General features: G+C 57.4%; 1 protein-coding gene across 2 annotated transcripts; it reads left to right on the top strand.

Moving 5' to 3' along the window:
• Nucleotides 1-12: 12 nt before the first annotated feature.
• Nucleotides 13-21,154, top strand: OBSL1 (obscurin like cytoskeletal adaptor 1). 2 transcript variants are annotated; one of them, XM_020904842.2, is made up of 20 exons: nt 13-1,315; nt 2,857-3,126; nt 3,214-3,465; nt 3,631-3,933; nt 4,110-4,406; nt 6,111-6,383; nt 7,504-7,776; nt 8,442-8,714; nt 13,647-13,919; nt 14,699-14,974; nt 15,055-15,342; nt 15,534-15,809; nt 16,393-16,662; nt 16,807-17,079; nt 18,086-18,352; nt 19,050-19,162; nt 19,708-19,864; nt 20,021-20,182; nt 20,469-20,573; nt 20,877-21,154. In XM_020904842.2, the coding sequence occupies exons 1-20, from the start codon at nt 298-300 to the stop codon at nt 21,152-21,154; spliced, it is 5,697 nt and encodes a 1,898-aa protein (XP_020760501.2). In that variant the 5' UTR covers nt 13-297. The 2 variants fall into 2 exon arrangements, with proteins under 2 accessions (XP_020760501.2, XP_020760503.2); XM_020904844.2 differs by lacking the exons at nt 13,647-13,919; nt 14,699-14,974; nt 15,055-15,342; ... (7 more) ...; nt 20,469-20,573; nt 20,877-21,154 and adding an exon at nt 9,137-9,422 and having other exon boundaries at nt 23-1,315.
• Nucleotides 21,155-21,378: the final 224 nt, after the last annotated feature.

The following is a 21,378-nucleotide window of genomic DNA, read 5'->3' as shown; positions in this document are numbered from 1 at the left end:
CTGTGGGAGGGGGCTGGGAAGGCCGGCTCTCCGGAGCAGGAAGCCAGGCCGCAGGCAGGGGAGGCTGCGGGGCCCCTCGCTGGTGAGGCAAACAGGAAGGACTCCCCCCTGAGCCCTGGGCCCCCAGCCCGAGAATTGCTGCCGCCGCTGCCGCCGCAGCTCCGGGCGGAGGGTAAGGAGGCGAGCCGCGAGCGGGCGGCCAGCAGAGAGCCCCGCGGGTCCCGGCGCCCAGTCCCCGGACGCGCCCCGCCTCCCAGGCTCCCGCCGCCGCTCGCGGCCTGCCCTTGCGCCGCCGCGATGAAGGCGGGCTCGGGGGATCAGGGGAGCCCCCCGTGCTTCCTGCGCTTCCCGCGGCCCGTGCGGGTGGTAAGTGGCGCGGAGGCCGAGCTCAAGTGCGTGGTGCTGGGGGAGCCGCCGCCCATTGTCGTGTGGGAGAAGGGCGGGCAGCAGTTGGCGGCCTCCGATCGCCTGAGCTTCCCGGTGGACGGCGCCGAGCACTGCCTGCTGCTGAGCGGCGCCCTGCCCACCGACGCTGGGGTCTACGTGTGCCGCGCCCGCAACTCGGCCGGAGAGGCCTACGCGGCGGCCGCCGTCACCGTGCTGGAGCCGCCGGCCCCCGAGCCCGAGCCCCAGCTCGCCGAGCGCCCGCTGCCGCCGCCCGGAGCCGGGGAGGGCGCCCCAGTGTTCCTGACGGGGCCCCGGTCCCAGTGGGTGCTGCGGGGGGCGGAGGTGGTGCTAGAGTGTCAGGTGGGGGGCCTCCCCGCGCCCACGCTCTACTGGGAGAAGGATGGGATGGCGCTGGACGAAGTGTGGGACAGCAGCCACTTCTCACTCGAGCCGGGCAGCGTCGAGGGCCGAGCGGGCGCGGGCGCGAACCTGGCGCTTCGCATCCTGGCGGCTCGGCTGCCCGACTCGGGCGTCTACGTGTGCCACGCCCGCAACGCGCACGGCCACGCGCGGGCCGGGGCGCTGCTGCAGGTGCAGCAGCCCCCCGAGAGCCCGCCCGAGGACCCCGACGAGGCCCCCACGCCCGTGGTGGAGCCGCTCAAGTGCGCGCCCAAGACCTTCTGGGTGAACGAGGGCAAGCACGCCAAGTTCCGCTGCTACGTGATGGGCAAGCCGGAGCCCGAGATCGAATGGCACTGGGAGGGCCGCCCGCTGCTCCCCGATCGCCGCCGCCTCATGTACCGCGACCGAGACGGCGGCTTTGTGCTCAAGGTGCTGTACTGCCAGGCCAAGGACCGCGGGCTCTACGTGTGCGCCGCGCGCAATTCGGCGGGCCAGACGCTGAGTGCCGTGCAGCTGCACGTGAAAGGTACCGCGGCGCCCCCGGGCGGCCGGGGCCGGGGAGGGGCCTCCAGCGCCCTCCCTGACCCCCCTAACTCCAGCCCCACTCAGTGCCTAGAAGGCAGCGAGGAGTAAGGGAGGCTAAATATTAAAATGCCATTTCCCACCTCCCTCCCTCCCATCCCCCAGGGATTCGGGTTTAGGCCAGCTCCAAGGTCCCTGCTCCAGGAACTTCTTAGCAAGCTCTCTCCAAATGATTCTGAGGCAGATGGTGGAAAACCACTCTTCCATAAAGGGCTTCAAGGAATGATTGAATGATTGACCCAGAGGGGCCTACAACTCTTGTAGTTCAGTGTTTTTCAGCCTCTTTGTTATTTCACTACCCATCCCCCAATGGAAACCCCATTGGGGCCCCGTATATTATATAAAAGGATTGTTTTATGGGTGTAAATTTCTAAATCCAAATTTGTAACATATATTTATAAAGTCAGTCAATGAGAACAAGGGATCTATCTTATTAACCACACACATTTTAACCATTCATAACTGGGTCTAGCTTTTGAGCCCATGGGGAAAGCGTAGCTTCAGGTGTCACACTGACAAACTCCTGATTCACACCAAAGGGAGAAAACTTGAGGGCAAAAAAAATGTCCCCCAATTTTTGAATATTCTGTCATCAGACTGCTCTCCAGGTTTGCAAGAGGAAGAAGGTGAAGGAGAGGAAATTTATATTTCAAAGTTGAGCCCCCAATGGTAAATAAACGCTTACATTGCTCATAAATACAAAAGTCAGGGGTGAAAAACACACCCAATTCACATTGGAAGTTAAAGCTGCCTATAATAGGAGCTCATCACAACCTCACGGCATAATACCTTCACTAGTTATTACCCAACTCTTTCCCTCAGAGGAAAAATAGTTGGCAAATCTCCCGAGTCCGGCCAGGCACGCAGTCAAGCATGTGGCACCTGTACCACGGTGGTGGCCTCTTGGGTACAGTTTGACGTGCACAAACCGGCCAGGCAGAGCTGAACTCTCACCCCCTGAGGACAGAAAAGCCCAGGACGAAGGCCAGGATTCCCAGAGCCAAGTGACAAGACAGACGTGCTCTCCTGGCAGCCCGAGTGACCCCACTGGCGGTTTCTGTCATCATGCTTTCTTTTTATAAAATGCAGTTTTAAAAGTGGTTGAAGTACTTTCAAAATGAAGTTCAACTCAAACCCTTGTAGAATTGTGTGTGGTGCCCATGAGGGGCCCCACGGAATATTTTGAAAATCCCTGATACAGCCCCAAGCCCTTTCATCCCTTTTTCTGCTCTAAAAATAAAGAAACTGCAGCCCAACATCTAAGCCCAAGATGGCCTTGGTCAAGGTGATGTGTTAGGGTCAACTAGAATTCGGGTCGTCTGACTTCCTTTCTGAGGGTTTTTCTGATTATACAACGCCTCTAGCTCTGGGAGAAGAACAAATGGCCCGAGCTACCGTGGGTTTAGGCAGTGGGTGACGGAGGAGGGTCTTTCTTCCAGTCAGGGCCCTCTCCAGAACCTTCTCTGGTCTCTACCTTCTCCACAGAGCCCCGCCTCCGCTTCTCGAGGCCGCTGCAGGACGTGGAGGGCCGGGAGCATGGAATTGCGGTGCTGGAGTGTAAAGTCCCCAACTCGCGCATTCCCACCGCCTGGTTCCGCGAGGACCAGCGGCTGCTGCCCTGCCGCAAGTACGAGCAAATCGAGGAGGGCACGGTCCGCCGCCTCATCATCCACAGGCTGAAGGCGGACGACGACGGCGTCTACCTGTGCGAGATGCGCGGCCGGGTGCGCACCGTGGCCAACGTGACGGTCAAAGGTCGGCTGGCTGGTGGCGGGGGGAGGCCGAGACCGAGGCAGTCCGGTGCCCAGACCGCGGGCTGATAATATCCCATCCGTGTCTCAGGGCCAATCCTGAAGCGGCTGCCCCGGAAGCTCGACGTTTTTGAGGGCGAAAACGCGGTGCTGCTGGTGGAGACTCGCGAGGCTGGGGTGGAGGGACGCTGGAGCCGCGACGGGGAGGACCTGCCGGCCACCTGCCAGAGCAGCTCGGGCCACATGCACGCCCTGGTCCTTCCAGGGGTCACCCGAGAAGATGCCGGGGAGGTCACCTTCAGTCTGGGCAACTCCCGGACCACCACTCTGCTCAGAGTCAAATGTGAGGGCCCCAAAGCCCCTAGGCAGCCTCCTCAAGGGCTGGACATGACGGTCAGGGTAGGAAGGTGACCAGATGACAGAGTCTGGGTTGGCAAAGGCGACTTTAGGTCGCAGGGCTGTGGGAGGCTGGAACAGGGCTCGGATGCAAACCTTGCCTCTGTCTCAGGCGTCAAGCATAATCCCCCGGGACCCCCACTGTTGGCCGAGATGTTCAAGGGCCACAGGAACACAGTCCTGCTCACCTGGAAGCCTCCAGACCCCACCCCCGAAACCCCCTTCATCTACCGGCTGGAGCGGCAGGAGGTGGGCTCGGAAGACTGGGTCCAGTGCTTCAGCATTGAGAAAGCCGGGGCTGTGGAAGTGCCCGGGGACTGTGTGCCGACCGAGGGCGACTACCGCTTCCGGGTCTGCACCGTCAGCGAACACGGCCGCAGCCCCCACGTGGTGTTCCACGGGTCTGCTCACCTGGGTGAGTCGGTCCTGTCAGCCCAGGCTGTCAGTGGCTGTACCTGAAGTCGTGCCCTCCCCGTCACTCTTCCTCCATTCCCCGCCCTCCCCCATCCCTCTGCTACATGCCGTCTACCTGCCAGCCTCTGCCCTCTGCCCGCCCCCTGGTTCTCATAGCTGTGCTCTGTGCAAACTCAGTGCCCACAGCTCGCCTGGTGGCCGGTCTGGAGGACGTGCAGGTGTATGACGGGGAAGACGCCGTCTTCTCCCTGGATCTCTCCACCGTCATCCAGGGCACCTGGTTCCTTAACGGGGAGGAGCTCAAGAGTAAGGAGCCAGAGGGCCAGGTGGGGCCCGGGCCCCTGCGGTACCGGATGGAACAGCATGGCCTGCAGCACAGGCTCATCCTGCAGGCCGTCCGACATCAGGACAGCGGCGCCTTGATCGGCTTCAGCTGCCCTGGTGTGCAGGACTCGGCCGCCCTCACCATCCAAGGTTGGTGCTGGTGGGGACCACGGTGGGCAGATCGGGTCAAGACATAGAAGTCCCGTTAGCAAAATGAGGCACCTGCTATTCGTGCTTCTCACATCTGGGCCAGGAACCAGGAGCATCCCAGGTGAGCTCAGATTGAGCACTCAGGGATCCAGAAGTTCAGTTTCTACCTGTGCTTAGTCGCTTAGTCGTGTCTGACTCTCTGCGACCCTGACAGGCTCCTCTGTCCATGGGGATTCTCCAGGCAAGAATACTGGTGTGGGCTGCCGTTCTTTCCTCCAGGGGATCTTTCCAACCCAGAGATCAGACCTACGTCTCCTGCATTGTAGGCGGATTCTTTACCGTCTGAGCCACCAGAAAAGCCAGTATAGGAGACCCCTTGTTATCTTCACCAGCCTCATATCCAAATTCTCTAGGGGTACTTTGTGGTTTGCAGAATTCTGTCATGTTTTGTCATCTTAAAGACACAGACCTTGGCCCCTAGTCCCTGACCATTTCCTGCCCTACTGTGTGATGGTTAACACTATCGGAGTCACTTCCTATGTGCCGGGCATAATCCTAATTGCTTTACATGTATTAATTAGCACAGACCTCTCAACAGCCCTACAAGATGTGTTTTTTGTCATCCCATTTTACAGATTGGGAAAACAGACACAGGTTCAGTGACTTGCCCAAAGTCATAAAACTGATGAGTGCTAGTGCCGGATTATGAATGCAGGAGGTCTGGCTTCAGTATCGCACTCTGCCACCCTGAGGAAAGAGGAGAGGAGAAGGAATGAGGCCTCCCTGAGGATGACAGTTCTTGGCAGGAGTCTGAAAGTTCAGGGAACGCACTGGCATTTGCTGTTGCACCATTGCTGGAATTTGTAAGGCCAGTCATGGAATTCCTCAGTGTCCACGTACAGGGCCTGGAGGCAGTTAGCCGGCAGCAGCCCAGGAGGAGGACAAAGTAAGAAATAACCACAAAGAGCAGCATTACTAAAATACAACCCAGGTTCAGATGGTAAAGAATCTACCTGCAATGCAGGAGACCTGGATTCAATCCCTAGGTTGGGAAGAACTCCTGGAGAAAGAAATAGCAACCCAATCCTTCTTGCCTGGAGAATTCTGTGGACAGATTAGCCTAGCAAGCTATAGTCCATGGGGTCTCAAAGAGTCAGACACACAACTGAGCAACTAATACTTTCACTTTTTTTCACTAACATTGGGCTTCCCTGGTGATTCAGGTGGTAAAGAATCTGCCTGCAATGCTGGAGACCTGGATTCAATCAGGTCAGGAAGGGTCAGGAAGCTCCCTTGGAGAGAAGAATGGCAACCCATTCTTTCCTGGAGAAGTCCATGGGGTTGCAAAGAATCAGACAAGGCTGAATGACTAATACTTTCACCAATGTCAGAGTCATGCTGAGGGCTGGTTTATAATGCAGAGTCTTTGACCCTTGCATGCTGGGACGGGGGCAGGGGCAAAGCCTAGGAATCTGCATTTTTAGCAGGCTCTCTGGGAATTCTTCTGCACACTAAAACCACTGCTCTTGAGAGTTGGTGTGTAAATGCAAAACAAATTTTTAAAACCAACAAATGCATCACGACAGTCGTCTGGCCTGATGTGCCCAGCCCCCACCCCCAGCACGTGCCCTGCAGTGGGGTGCTCACTGGGTAAGCAGAGCACGACCAGGGTGCTACCCATGACCACACCTCTTCCCCACGCAGAGAGCCCTGTGCACATCCTGAGCCCCCAGGACAAGGTGTCGCTGACCTTCACGACCTTGGATCGGGTGGTACTGACCTGTGAGCTCTCGCGGGTGGACTTCCCAGCGAGCTGGTACAAGGATGGGCAGCAGGTGGAGGAGAGCGAGTCACTGGTGGTGAAGATGGACGGGCGCAAACACCGCCTGATCCTGCCCGAGGCCCAGGTCCTGGACAGCGGCGAGTTCGAGTGCAGGACGGAAGGCGTCTCAGCCTTTTTCAGCGTCTCCGTCCAAGGTCAGGGACTGAGGCGGCCTAGGCTCCCCTAGCTGAGGCTGACCCAGGGGGCTGTGCCCATCCTACCCCACCCCCTGCTCTGCCTGCTTGAGGGTCCCTTCCAGGGAGGGCCTGGGGGGCCAGGGGACATGTTTGCAGATCACGCTGCCCCCACACTACCCTCCAGCACACTTGGCCCTCATGTACCCTCTGCTGGGAGGGATGTGAGGGGACCTCAAATCAGTGAAGGGCAGGGGAGGTGGGAGCTAACATTTGTTAGGCACCTGCTAGCCAAGCCCTGTGCTGGATACTTGAAATGTACACTTTCATTCAACATTCAAGGCTACATGAGAGCCAGTATATCTCCATTCACGGATGAAGTAGCTGAGACTCAGAGAGGTTATGCAACTTGCTCACAATCACACAGCCAGCAACTATGCTATCTGGGTTCACACCCAGGACTGCTTATTCCATGCCGCGGGAGGTCAGGGTCAAAGGAAAGCTTTAGGTGCAGTGGTCCAGAGGTTCTTGGAAGCCAGTCTATGTTCTGGCTGCTTCAGAGACACCCTGGAAACCTGTTATTAGTGCATAGCCCCTCCCCACCCCCCACCCCCACCCCAGGCCTCCAGAGCCAGAATATCCAGGACAGAGCTTTGAGATCCACTCTAGGAGGACAACTCTGGAACCATTGAACCAGCTCAGTCTTCTCACTTGAGTGGAAATCCTGTTACAGCCCCATTGCCAGAAGGTCCTCTGCCCCTGCGTGAATGTGCTCTGTGACGGGGAGCTCACTACCTGTAGGGGGTGTTACACCAAGGTGACAACACTGAATCATTCCCATCTCCCACCTCCTCCCTGTCCTGGGGTCAATGCACCGGGGGCTTCCTGGTAAAAGCAGCAGCAAGCAGTGACCTCCTCTCAGCCTAGACAAAGGCCCTCTGTGTCCCCACCCAGCATCCTCGGATCCTCTGGGGACTCACAGGCCTGTCCGCAGGATCGGCGATACTGACCTGTGACTCCTCACCCACCATGCCCTGAGTACTCCACGTCATTGCCCCAGAACCCGCCCTCCTCCCAGCCACCATGGACTCAGGTGTTCTGTGTGTGGGTGTCGGTGTGACCCCATCTCTGCTCCCCCCAGACCCCCCAGTGCACCTCGTGGCCCCCCGGGAGCACGTGTTTGTGCATGCCATCACCTCCGAGTGCGTCATGCTGACCTGTGAGGTGGACCGGGAGGATGCCCCCGTGCACTGGTACAAGGACGGGCAGGAGGTGGAGGAGAGCGACTTCGTGCTGCTGGAGAGTGAAGGGCCCCACCGCCGTCTCGTGCTGCCCTCTGCCCAGCCTTCCGTCGGGGGCGAGTTCCAGTGCGTCGCTGGGGACGAGCGCGCCTACTTCACTGTGACCATCACAGGTGGGGCTCCAGGCGGGCCACGGGATGGGGCAGCTGTGCCCTGCTCCCGCCTGGACAGCCGGCACACTCCTGGGCCACCATTCCCAACCCCCCCAGCTGATCACACCCCACCCTTTTCCCCCCGACCCATGGTCTGCATGCTGAGGTTCAGCCACTGCAGAAAATGTATTATTATAAGCACACTAGCCATACCTACATGGCACAAGGAAGCCTGCCTTCTCTGTTTTCCTGAAGGCCCTTCAAGGGGAGCCTTAGGGATGGTAGTGGGGGGTGAGGAGACCCAAGCACTAGAGGAGTCAAAGATCTCCTGTGGGAGACCCCAGCTCTATCTGGGCACCCAGCCCTCCTCTCCCCAACCTCACCCTTCGTATAGCCCTGTCCCCACCCAGAGAATGGAGAGTTTCCACAGGTAAGGCTGACACCACGGTCCCCACTGTGCCACCACGCCCCTGCTGTGCTTTGGGGACCATGGTCATGTCTCTAGCTGTGAGTAACCTTGTGAGTAACCTTCTGAACCACTGTGAGCCCTGGTCCAAGGGAAGACCCTCTTCTTCAGCATGCAGCCCACCTTCTGGGAGTAGGGAACAGGCGTGAACCGGGCAAGGTGGCTGGGCACCTCGGCCCCAGCCCCAGATGCCCAGCCATGGCTGTGTCGTGTCCTGCAGACGTCTCCTCGTGGATCGTGTACCCCAGCGGCAAGGTGTATGTGGCGGCCGTGCGCCTGGAGCGCGTGGTGCTGACCTGCGAGCTGTGCCGGCCCTGGGCCGAGGTGCGCTGGACCAAGGATGGCGAGGAGGTGGTGGAGAGTCCTGCGCTGCTCCTGCAGAAGGAGGACACGGTGCGCCGCCTGGTGCTGCCCGCCGTTCAGCTCGAAGACTCGGGCGAGTACTTGTGTGAAATCGATGACGAATCCGCCTCGTTCACGGTCACCGTCACAGGTGTGGGCCCACCCCCGCCCCTGGGGTCACCAGAGGACGGCCCTGAGCCCTTGGGGAGCTGGCCACATAGCCCCTAGCTAGCACATTGGGGAGGGGGAGGGGGACTGTGGGTGCATGAACTGGTGGGGGGGGTGGTCCCTGCCCAGAAGACCCCAGGGTCCCTGTTGGAGGAAGCAGGCTCATCCCTGGCGCCTAAGGCCGGGAATAGCTGTGCTCCACCAGCTCACTAACTGAGCACTTTATATGTGTCAGGCACTGGGCTAGGTGCTGTGGGTCGCTGATGCTTATTGCAGATAAAGTCCCTGCTTTCAGACAGGTGCCGGTCTAGCTGGGTGGGGGGGTACAGCTGTTAACCAGGGGTCGCAAACCGGCAGTCCCTTGGGCTCCATACAGCCCACAGGTGTGTTGTGTTTGGCCTGCAGAGTCATACCAAAGTCAGGACAGTTCCAATAACAACCCGGAGTTATGCATCCTCTTGAAAAAGCCGAAGACCCGGCGCCTCTGGTCCCGCTTCCCCCCTTGGCGACGAACAGCTGGCGCTGAGTAGCAGCTGCCCCCATAATTCGGGGCCCACATTCCTCTGTCTCACACCCACCCCCACCCCCCACTGTTCTTTTTTGCTCCCCTTCCTAGACTGCTTCAGCCTGGCCCCCGTGGGCATTTGAGTTTGCGACCCCTGTGTTTAACCAATAAACACGCAAATAAATGTACGGTGACACTTCGTGACAAGTGCTGTGGAGGGATGAGGGCTTGAGAGCCCGACAGGAGGTCAGGGAGGGCCTCGGGGAGAGTCACCGTGCCACCCGCAGGAGCCAGTCCTGGGCCAGGCTCTGGACACTCGGTAGCTCACAGACACACGTGCATCCTGTGCAGGAGTGCATAGCCTGGCAGGAAAGCCAGACACCTTAAGTCTTGGAGGGAGTGTCGCAGTAAGGTGCAGTGAGAGCTCAGGGCTGGGGGATGCTAACCTGGTTGGCTAGCAGGCAGGAAGTGGCTTCAGAACAGATATTTGGAGCAGGGGCTGAGTTAGCTAAGTGGGGGTCTGGGTTTGGACTGAAGGTCAGAGGTGAATGTTCAAAGCGGGAAGGCACAGGATGATTATGGAAGTGATGGTTCATTGCCAGAAACTTTGGGGCTGCAGCTCATAGCGCCGATCCCAGTGTGTACCTGAGCGGGGCAGGGAGTGTAAAACCCAGGCGGCTCTGGGTGGCACTGAAGAACCCACTGGCTGCACTGGAGCAACCATCCCGATGTCGGAACCTTCTGGTTGCCCTCCCCACTGCTCTAGAAACAAGGCTTCAGCCTAGATTTGAGCTACTTAGGGCCTCCCAACTCTCTGCACCCCAGACAGGACAGCCTGAAACACACAAGCCACAAAACCAAAAAAGGCCTTTCTGCACATATTCTATCCTGTAGTGGGTCCCTTCAGCCTCTCCCAGCCCAAGCCCTGGCCAGACATCGTGGCTGCAGACACACACATTCCAGCCCATAATTGGCCTCCCCACAAAACACCAGATTCTTCCTGGGAAGTTCGCACAACACACCACCTTGGCTGTGGACCAGGAGAATCAGGTCCAATGCCAAGCTGAGGTCCCACAGCCGTGCAGGCTCCCCAGTCCCATGGCTGCATGCCATCCTCACTCCTCTGCCTCCATCACCTCCCCTCCACTCAGGCAGCCACACTCCAACATCTCATGGCACTGCTAGGCCCAGAGAACCAACCTGCATCCTACAGACTCTTAGAACAAGCCCAGTTAGGGAGGCAGAGGCAAGAGCTGGATGTGCACTGGTGGGCATGTCTGCCCATACAACCCCACTCCAAAGACCTAGACTGGGAAGCTAGCAGTTCCCCAGCCAGCCACAAGGGGGCCGAATGCTGAAGTACCACTTCTGAGTCTTGGAGACGATTCTGGGAGACCTCCAAGGTGCGTAGATACCTGGGCAGGCAGGCGCTCAATGCCCTGGTCACCTCCCACATTGACATGGCTCCTTTCTGTGAAAGGCTGACCACTCCAGAGCAGTTAGAGATGAACTCGAATCGGCATTTAACATCCCCAGGGGACTCGGGCACAGATGCAAATTCATTACTGAGTTTCCTACAAGCCTTCGCCTGGAATCCCTACCACTGCTGGCAGAGTCTTGTCAGTTCAGTTCAGTCGCTCAGTTGTGTCCGACTCTTTGTGATCCCATGGACTGCAGCACACCAGGCTTCCCAGTCCATCACCAACTCCCAGAGCTTGCTCAAACTCATGTCCATCGAGTCGGTGATGCCATCCAACCATCTCATCCCCTGTCGTCCCCTTCTTCTCCTGCCTTCAATCTTGCCCAGCATCAGGGTCTTTTCAAATGAGTCAGTTCTTCACATCAGGTGACCAAAGTATTGAAGTTTCAGCCTCAGCATCAGTCCTTCCAATGAATATTCAGGATTGATTTCCTTTAGGATGGACAGGTTGGATCTCCTTGTAGTCCTAGGGACTCTCAAGAGTCTTCTCCAACACCACAGTTCAAAAGCATCAAATCTTTGGTGCTCAGCTTTCTTTATAGTCCAACTGTCACATCCATACATGACTATTGGAAAAACCATAGCTTTGACTAGACAGACCTTTGTCGGCAAAGTAATGTCTCTGCTTTTTAATATGCTGTCTAGGTTGGTCATAACTTTTCTTCCAAGGAGCAAGTGTCTTTTAATTTCATGACTGCAGTCACCATCTATCTGCAGTGATTTTGAAACCCAAGAAAATAAAATCTGTCATTGTTTCCACTGTTTCCCCATATATGTGCCATGAAGTGATGGGTCCAGATGTCATGATCTTAGTTTTCTGAATGCTGAGTTTTAAGCCAACTTTTTCACTGTTTTCTTTCACTTTCATCAAGAAGCTCTTCAGTTCTTCTTCACTTCCTGCCATAAGGGTGGTGTCATCTGCATATATAAGATTATTGATATTTCTCCTGGCAATCTTGATTCCAGCTTGTGCTTTATCCAGCCTGGCATTTCATGTGATGTACTCTGCATATAAGTTAAATAAGCAGGGTGACAATATATAGCTTTGACGTACTCCTTTCCCAATATCGAACCAGTCTATTGTTCCATGTCCAGTTCTAACTATTGCTTCTTGACCTGCAGACAGATTTCTCAAGAAGCAGGTAAGGTGGTCTGGTATTCCCATCTCTAAGAATTTTCCACAGTTTGTTGTGATCCACACAGTCAAAGGCTTTGGCGTAGTCAATAAAGCAGAAGTATATGTTTTCTGGAACTCTTGCTTTTTCTATGATCCAACAGATGTTGGCAATTTGATCTCTAGTTCCTCTGCCTTTGCAAAATCCAGCTTGAACATCTGGAAGTTCACAGTTCACATACTGTTGAAGCCTGGCTTGGAGAATTTTGAGCATTACTTTGCCAGTGTGTGAGATGAGTGCAATTGTGGAGTAGTTTGAACATTCTTTGGCTTTGCCTTTCTTTGGGATTGGAATGAAAACCGACCTTTTCCAGTCCTGTAGCCACTGCTGAGTTTTCCAAATTTGCTGACGTATGGAGTGCAGCACTTTCATAGCATCATAGAGGATTTGAAATAGCTCAACTGGAATTCCATCACCTCCACTAGCTTTGTTCATAGTGATGCTTCCTAAGGCCCACTTAACTTTGCATTCCAGGATGTCTGGCTCTAGGTGAATGATCACACCATTGTGGTTATCTGGGTCATGAAGATTTTTCTTCTGTGTATTCTTGTCACCTTTTCTTAATATCTTCTGCTTCTGTTAGGTCCATACCATTTCTGTCCTTTATTGTGCCCATCTTTGCATGAAAAGTTCCCTTGGTATATCTAATTTTCTTGAAGAGATCTCTAGTCTTTCCCATTCTGTTGTTTTCCTCTCTTTCTTTGCATTGATCTCTGAGGAAGGCTTTCTTATCTCTCTTGCTATTCTTTGGAACTCTGCATTCACATGGGTATATCTTTCCTTTTCTCCTTTGCTTTTTGCTTTTCTTCTTTTCTCAGCTATGTGTAAGGCCTCCTCAGACAACCATTTCACCTTTTTGCATTTCTTTTTCTTGGGGATGGTCTTGATCACTGCCTCCTGTACAATGTTGCAAACCTCTGTCCATAGTTCTTCAGGCACTCTGTCTATCAGATCTAATCCCTTGAATCTATGTCTCACTTCAAGTGTGTAATCCTAAGGGGTTTGATTTAGGTCATACCTGAATGATCTACTGGTTTTCCCCACTCTCTTCAATTTAAGTTTGAATTTTGCAATAGGGAGCTTCCCTTTATCGAATGGTGGTTTTTCCTCCTGCCCTAGGGTAGGTGTAGCCAGCTGTGACCATAAGGAAGTTGTTTAACCACTCTATGCCTCAGTTTCTTTGTCTGGGAAATGAGTATAAAACAGTACCTACTCCCTAGGATTGCTATCAGGGTGTAAAGTGCTTACAACTGTCCTGGAACTTTAGCAAGTGATATACAAGTACTTACCAATACTATTAAAGATCTGCCATCCCTTATCCACAATCCTGAAACAACAACAACAAAAAAAAACCCACTTAAAATCCAAAGACTTTTTGTATGTTTGGTATTAGAAGTTATTTCCGTAAAACCTGAGCTTAACTCTGTGAAGCTATTTGCACTTTTAAATTATCCTGCTTAGGGTGTATCTCCATATGTTACACTGCAGAGATGTTGATATGATTGATTATGGGGGGGTCCCACAGTGAGGGCTAAGGAGGAGTATGTTCTATATGATAAATGCACCATTTCTAGAATTGGAAGCATTCTGGATTCTGTAACACTTATGGCCCCGGGGATTTCAGAGAACAGATTTTGGACCTATTACTATCTTTATCACTCAACGATTTGGGCGACCGGGACTTCATGCTGCCAGATGGCTCCAGGGAGGCTGACGGTGAGTCTGTGACAGGCTATGGTTGTCCCTACTCTGCAGAACCCCCAGTGCGCATCCTATACCCCCGAGACGAGGTGACCTTGGTGGCCGTGAGCTTGGAGTGTGTGGTGCTGATGTGTGAGCTGTCTCGGGAGGACGCCCCGGTGCGCTGGTACAAGGATGGGCTGGAGGTGGAGGAGAGCGAGGCCCTGGTGCTGGAGAGCGACGGGCCCCGCCGTCGCCTGGTGCTGCCCGCCGCCCAGCCCGAGGATGGGGGCGAGTTCGTATGCGACGCCGGAGACGACTCAGCCTTCTTCACTGTCACCGTCACAGGTGGGCAGGCTCTGAGACCCCCCTGGGGAGGAAGTGAGGCAGGAGGCTGAGGGACAGACACCCACCCCTCCCAGTTCCTGCACCTTCGGGGCCCCCACGTGCCGCACACAGCTTTCCCCCTGTCCAGCCTGCCCTCCTCTCCCAGCCTCCTTATTCTCAGCCATCAGAGAGCCCTGAGTTGCCTTAACCAGGTTGGGACAGTGGCCAGAGGCCTGATGGTGAGAGCCTAGCAATCAGGAGTGCTCATTCATTCTTGTATTCAACAAACACTGATCTGCTTAGCACTGTTCTGTTGCTGATGGACTCAGTAATGAAACAAGGGGAGAAAACCTGTCTTTATGGAGCTTGCCTTCTTGTGAGAGCAGACAGACAGCAAATAAAGGAAACAGGTGGTTTTTCAAGTGGTGATCAGGTCATTGGAGGCAAAGCAGGGAAAAGAGACAGGAAATGGGGTGTAGGGAGGGCTGTGCTTTGGGGTTAGATAGATCCGTGAGTGTGGGTCTACCTCTTTCTGTCCATGCAACCCTGGGCAAGTCAGTTCCCTGTAAAGAGGCTTCAGGTCCTCATCTATAAAGTGAAGCCAGCAATAGGGAGTGTCAGGAGTAGCTGAGAAAAGAACTGTAGTGTCCTTAGCATGACACCTGGCACACGTAAGTGCCCATGGATTGTGGGTGGTACCATTTCCCAAGAGCTGCTCTGCAAAGGGAGAGGACTGGGAAGCCAGTGGTCGGGCTGGTAGAGGCCGAGCCCACCTGCCTCTCTCTCTGTTCACCCACCAGCCCCTCCAGAGAGGATTGTGCACCCAGCAGCCCGCTCCCTGGACCTGCAGTTCAGGGCTCCAGGGCGCGTGGAGCTGCGCTGCGAGGTGGCCCCGGCTGGGTCCCAGGTGCGCTGGTACAAGGATGGGCTGGAGGTGGAAGCATCGGATGCCCTGCAGCTGGGGGCCGAGGGGCCCACCCGCACCCTGACCTTGCCTCATGCCCAGTCGGAGGACGCCGGGGAGTATGTGTGTGAGACTCGCGATGAAGCCGTCACCTTCAACGTCAGCCTGGCTGGTGGGTGCTCCTGGCCAGCCCGGGTCTGGGAGGCGGGGGCGGGGGGCATCACTGAGCTGACACACCTGCTCTCTGTCCAGAGCCCCCTGTCCAGTTCCTTGCCCCAGAGGCAGCCCCTGGCCCGCTCTGCGTGGCCCCTGGGGAGCCGGTGGTGCTGAGCTGTGAACTGTCCAGAGCTGGTGCCCTGGTCTTCTGGAACCATAACGGGAAGCCGGTGCAGGCAGGCGAGGGCCTGGAGCTCCGAGCCGAAGGACCCCGCCGCGTCCTCTGCATCCGGGCTGCAGACCCGACCCACACAGGCCTCTACACCTGCCAGTGTGGGGCAGCACCGGGGGCCCCCAGCCTCAGCTTCACCGTCCAAGTGGCTGGTGAGTATAGCCCCGGGCAGGAAACCTGAGAGTCTCTCCCCTAAACCCTCGAGTCTTCCCCCTCTCTAGTGCATCCAGCTCCCACCCCTGCCCCACGGCTCTCAGTCCCTCTCCCCATCTGGCCTCCCACCACCCTCCTCCCCAGCCCTTGAGCCATTCCCTCCCAATGACCCCCAGCCCTGACCCTACAGAGCCCCCCATGCGGGTGGTGGCCCCTGAGGCAGCCCAGACGAGGGTTCGCAGCACCCCAGGCGGGGATCTAGAGCTGGCCGTGCACCTCTCCGGGCCGGGGGGCCCTGTGCGCTGGTACAAGGACGGGGAGCGCCTGGCCAGCCAGGGGCGGGTGCAGCTGGAGCAGGACGGGGCGAGGCAGGTGCTGCGGGTGCGGGGGGCACGGAGCAGGGACGCTGGGGAGTACCTGTGCGACACGCCCCAGGACAGCCGCATCTTCCTCGTCAGCGTGGAAGGTAACAGTGCCCCCCTCACGCCCCTGGGGCCCCGGCCTCCCACCAAGGGCTTCACCCCCACCCACCTCGCTGCCCACCAGTGCATGCACAGCTATCCCGTGGATGAGGGCTCAGGGCTCCCCTTTCCAGGCATCCTCAAAGAGCAGGGACAGAGGGCTCTGGAGTCAACCCCCCAGGTTCCGATCTCGAATCTCCTTCCCAGTAGTTGTCTAACACACTGGCTAGTTACTTAAACTGTCTGAGCCCCAGGTCCCAAGGGGGAGGATAGTGTTTGTCCTATAGGGCTGTTGTGACAGTTACATAAGATCAGCAGGGTTCGTCCTAAACAATCTGTTACTATTAGGGAGTCAGTCATGCTGGGTGCCTGGCCAGCATGAAGATGAGGTGGTGAGGAGTGGCAGGCAGGGAGTTGACATCTTGTCCTTTAAAACAGCTCATGACTGACACACAGCTGGTCCTCGGGAAGATTCTGTTTAATAACTGGGGGATGAGGGCTTGTTACTGGGGATGAGGAGGGGCTGAGGAGGAGGGCAGTAGAAAGACCCAGCCCACCTCACTGTCTGATCCTGTCCCCCCCACCCAGAACCCCCACTGGTGAAGCTGGTCTCAGAGCTGACGCCGCTCACTGTCCACGAGGGGGATGACGCCACGTTCCGGTGTGAAGTCTCCCCGCCAGACGCCGACATCACTTGGCTGCGCAATGGGGTCGTTGTCACGCCAGGGCCCCAGCTAGAAATGACCCAGAATGGGTCAAGCCGCACACTGACCGTGAGAAGCTGCCGGCTCGAGGACGCGGGGACTGTGACTGCCCGGGCTGGGGGCACGTCCACGAGTGCCCGGCTGCACGTTCGAGGTTCGGTCCTGGTGGAGACGAAATAAGTTCTGTTCCCGAACCTGTTCTCCCAGCCCCAGCCCTGGCAGGAGACCAGTCCCTGAGAAGGGGGAGCCAGGATTCGGCCCCACCAGGCTCCATGGTCCGCTCTCTCTTCCTGCCCAGAAACGGAGCTGCTGTTCCTGCGGCGGCTGCAGGACGTGCGGGCGGAGGAAGGCCAGGACGTGTGCCTCGAAGTGGAGACCGGCCGTGTGGGGGCGGCAGGGGCCGTGCGCTGGATGCGAGGTGGGGCGCCCCTGCCCCCTGACTCCCGCCTGTCCACAGCCCAGGACGGCCACGTCTACCGCCTCTTCATCCACGGCGTCGTGCTGGCCGACCAGGGCACCTACGGCTGCGAGAGCCGTCACGACCGCACCCTGGCCCGGCTCAGCGTGAGGCGTGAGTGCCCCGTCTTCTCCTGACGCCTCCCTTTCCCCGCGGTGCAGCCTCTCCTGGCTGGCCCAGGGCCCCTCAGACCGCCCCCGACACACACCAAAGTGCCCCTCGCCAGCAAGGCAGGTCAGCCTTGGCTGACCCCCAGGAGCGTGACCCAAAGCAGCCTGCCCAAAACAAAACTTTTCTTTTTCTACTGTTTTCTATTTACCGTAGAAGTCCCTGTGGATTTTGGTTTCCATTTCATATGTCCAAGTTGGCTTTGCTATAAACATAACTATTATATTCCAGAAAGACTTGCCATATTTATCCTTCAGTCACCTGCCCCAGGATATACAAGCCCATCTGAGAAGTAGGGGTGATTGGCAGTAGCACCTCCACACCCCCAAGATGGAGCCCTCTATCAACTGTATGGCCTCAGGCAAATTATTTAACCTCTCTGAGCCAAGTTTTCTCTAAAAAAGGGTCTTTGAGAACCTTAATCGGGATAATATGAGAAATACCCACACAGAACTTGGTAAATGGTTGTTGGTGGTGATGTGTATTCTTTTCTGATTTATTTCATTCATTCAATCGCAACAAACCCATGTCTCACGGCTATTAACATGTCTAACGACTATTGTACAGTTGAGGAAACTGAGGCCCAGGGAGTTCAAGCAGTATGCCAAACGTTACATAGCAAACTATGTGGCAGAGTTGGGATCTAGTCCTGATGTGTCTGACTTTAAATTCTTGTCACAGTACCCCTCACCCCAACTCTTCACCCACCCCCACCACACATCACCCCTTTCATGTGTCCCCTCTCCTAACCCCAGTAAGCCCCTCTCTCCACCCACATCTGGCTGGTTTCACTCCTTTCTTCCTGCTCCCTGGTTCTGAACTTTGTTCTAAGGGCCTTACTAGATTAGGGGTTAGAGGCAGACAGAGCCAAGGGGTGTGTGGGGCTCCCAAAAGCCCTGCCCAGATGTGGAGGCCTCATTTTCCCCCTCTTTCCCCATCTCCCCCCAACTAGCAAAGCAGCTAAGGGTGCTTCGACCTCTGGAGGATGTGACCGTCATCGAGGGGGGCAGTGCTACATTCCAGCTGGAGCTGTCCCAGGAGGGGGTGACTGGGGAATGGGCCCGGGGTGGAGTCCGGCTGCAGCCGGGGCCCAAGTGCCAAATTCAGGCTGAGGGCCACGCTCACCACCTGGTCCTCAGTGGCCTGGGCCTGGCCGACTCAGGCTGCATCTCCTTCACTGCGGATGCGCTGCGCTGCGCAGCCAGACTCACCGTGAGAGGTGTGGCCTCTAGGACTGCTGCCTGCCTGCTGACTGCTCCGGTGTGATTCTGCTGACCCCACTACCCGTGTGGCCCCCACTGACCCTCCCAGAGTGTGACGCCCTGACTCGCCACGTCCTTGGTGACTGCCTTGCCTGTGTGGGCCCACTAGCCACCACTGCCTGCTGCAGCTCTGCCTGCCTGCCTGAGTGTGGTCCTCTAATCACTAAGCCTCAACAGTGCCAAAGAGTGACTCCATGGGCAACTCTGCTTCAGTGACCCCTTCTCTTGCTTACAGCCCTGGTGTGTTCCCCACTGACCACATCTACTCTGGGGTCCCCCCATTGCTCCTCTGAACCCCTGGTGTCCCTCACTGGCCAGGGTCTCCTGTCCATTCCAGCCAGTGTGACTATGCCTGCCTATGGGTGACTGCGGTGGCATCTCTGCTCCAGTCTCTCCCATGCCCCTCTGGCCCCACCATGTCCCCCACTGACCACCCCCGGCTGGGGGATGACCCATCCCTGGCTGGCCATTCCTGCCCTGTTGACCCCTCTGATCTCACTGTGTCCCCCACTGACCAGCATCCCCTTTGGACCCCTTGTCCCAGCATGCCCCCCACTCACCAGTGGCCTCTGTTGATCTAGACAAGTGACCTTGTCTAAATGTGCCCATCAGTGACCCTTGTGTCCAAGTGTGTCCTCCTTCTCCCACTCCCAGAGGCCCCAGTGACCATTGTGCGGGGGCTCCAGGACCTTGAAGTGACCGAGGGTGACACAGCTACGTTCGAGTGCGCACTTTCCCAGGCCTTGGCTGATGTCACCTGGGAGAAGGTCAGAGCCCAGCCCAAGCCCAACCCACCTCAGCATCATGAGAGCAGTAACAATGCCCCAACAGAAAGAACTACTACTCAGTAAGCCATGTGCCTGGCATGTGCTAAGGTTTACTTTACATTTAAGCCTCTAACCTTATAGCAGCCCAGTGAGGCAGGTCTTATGATCTCCTCATTATCTCTAAGGAGACTGATGTTCAGTGGAGTGAAGTATTGCCCCAGGCAGACATAGAGTTCACATTTGAATCCAGGTTTCCTGATTCCAGAATCCACACACATGGCTGACATGATTGGTACATGACTCTCAGCTTCCCGCGTCGTGGCGCCCCTTCTCAGACCAAATGTCCCCAAAGGGTGACGCCGTCCCAATGAGACTCCTGGCGGGGCCCAGAAGGCCCCTAGGGGTAGGGGGAGGCCCCTACCCCGTAGCATAAGCGTGCCTCGAAAGTGTTTGGTATCAACAGAGGGCGCCGCCGCCTACCAGGGCCGGGGCCGCTTGTGCCCGGCCGAGTTTTCACCGCGACCCTTTGCAACCCCCGCCCCTAGGATGGGCAGCCGCTCACCCCCAGCTCTCGGCTCAGGGTCCAGGCCCTCGGCACGCGCCGCCTTCTCCAGCTGCGGCGCTGCAGCCCCTTGGATGCAGGGACCTACAGCTGCGTGGTGGGGATGGCCCGAGCTGGGCCCGTTCACCTAGTGGTGCACGGTGGGTACCAGGTGCTGCCCGGGCCGGGCGTTACTGTGGGTGCCGGGGCTGCGGATCGGACTTGCCCCGGGGACTTGCGAAGCGTCTTCTAAGGAGGGGGCGTGGCATGGGCGGGGCCTTGTACCGCCCTCCTCACGCCCCCTGGCTCCGCCCCAGAGCGCAAGGTGTCTGTCCTCTCTGAGCTGAGGTCCGTGAGCGCCCGCGAAGGCGACGGAGCCACGTTCGAGTGCACCGTGTCGGAGGTCGAGACAGCTGGGAGCTGGGAGCTCGGAGGCCGCATGCTGAGACCCGGAGGCCGCGTTCGCATCCGACAAGAAGGTCTGCAGCCTCTACCCACTCTGGCCCCCTTGCTGCCCCACCCCCCGGCTCAGACAGACCCCGCCCTAAGGTCCACCTCCAGCTCCGAGGAGTCCCGCCCCGCGGCCCCAGAAGCTGTCTCTCCGCCTCTCCCTGACCTCCAGCTCAGGAGTCCTGGGTGCTGGACCGCCCCCTCTTCCCCCTCGGCATCCCCGTTCCTCCCCGGGACCTACTCTGGCCCTATCTTTATAGCCCCCACCTTCCCCAGAGGCCGCTCCGGCCTCGCTAGCGCCTCCTATACCCCCAGGGAAGAAACACATTCTGGTGCTGAGCGAACTGCGCGCAGAGGACGCTGGTGAGGTCCGCTTCCAGGCGGGACCCGCCCAGTCCGTGGCTCAACTGGAGGTGGAGGGTAAGAACTGGGGCAGGGACGACCAGGAATGAACACGGTTTCCCCCGGAACTGGCAGGCTGGCGATTGGTCCGAGGAAACCTGCTTCCCCACCCCTTCCTCGAGAGACTCTCCGGGGGCGGGTCACAGAGGGCAGTGCGTTTCCTGAGGAAGAGGAGACTTTGCGTTGAGGGTAGAGAGAAATGGGCTGGTGGCATAGAGATCTAAGATCAGGAATGGAGGCCAGAGCGGTAGGGAAGATGCGTCTCTCCTGGGGTCCTGCGTGTCCCTATTAACTTAATAAGCCCTCGTTCTCCACTCTCAGCCCTGCCTCTGCAGATGCACCGCCGGCCCCCTCGCGAGAAGACGGTTCTGGTCGGTCGCCGGGCGGTGCTGGAGGTGACAGTGTCCCGGCCGGGGGGTCAAGTGTGCTGGTTGCGGGAAGGGGCCGAGCTGTGCCCAGGGGACAAGTATCAGCTGCGCAGCCACGGCCCCACCCACAGCCTGGTCATCCATGACGTTCGACCTGAGGATCAGGGCACCTACTGCTGCCAGGCCGGCCAAGACAGCGCCTACACACGGCTGCTGGTAGAGGGTGAGTAAAGCTGACTGGGCACAGGTCAATGAGGTGAGCCGGCTGGCCAGGGGGCTCCTAGGAGCTGGTGGGCTGAGACACACACCTCCTGCAGGTTTTCCAGGACTTGGGATGGCCAGCTGGTTCTGAGATGTGTTGGAGGTGGGGAGTGGGGAGGCAGGAGATCACACAGCCAAGGCTGAGAGGAAGCTCTAGGGTGTCAACAGGAACCACTTGGTTCAGGGCAGCTGTT

This window comes from Odocoileus virginianus, chromosome 30, assembly GCF_023699985.2.
Source record: "Odocoileus virginianus isolate 20LAN1187 ecotype Illinois chromosome 30, Ovbor_1.2, whole genome shotgun sequence".
NCBI classification, from domain to species: Eukaryota; Metazoa; Chordata; class Mammalia; order Artiodactyla; family Cervidae; genus Odocoileus; species Odocoileus virginianus.
Note: the sequence above shows the minus strand (reverse complement) of the source record. Positions and strands in the feature narration are given on the sequence as shown.

What these genes read in the sequence shown, in the direction of transcription:
- OBSL1 (XM_020904842.2), top strand. Translation starts at nt 298, where the DNA reads ATGAAGGCGGGCTCGGGGGATCAGGGGAGCCCCCCGTGCTTCCTGCGC. An exon ending in CTTCACTGTCACCGTCACAG is followed by an intron (nt 13,920 to 14,698) that starts GTGGGCAGGCTC and finishes TTCACCCACCAG; the next exon opens with CCCCTCCAGAGAGGATTGTG. An exon ending in TGCCCGGCTGCACGTTCGAG is followed by an intron (nt 16,663 to 16,806) that starts GTTCGGTCCTGG and finishes CTTCCTGCCCAG; the next exon opens with AAACGGAGCTGCTGTTCCTG.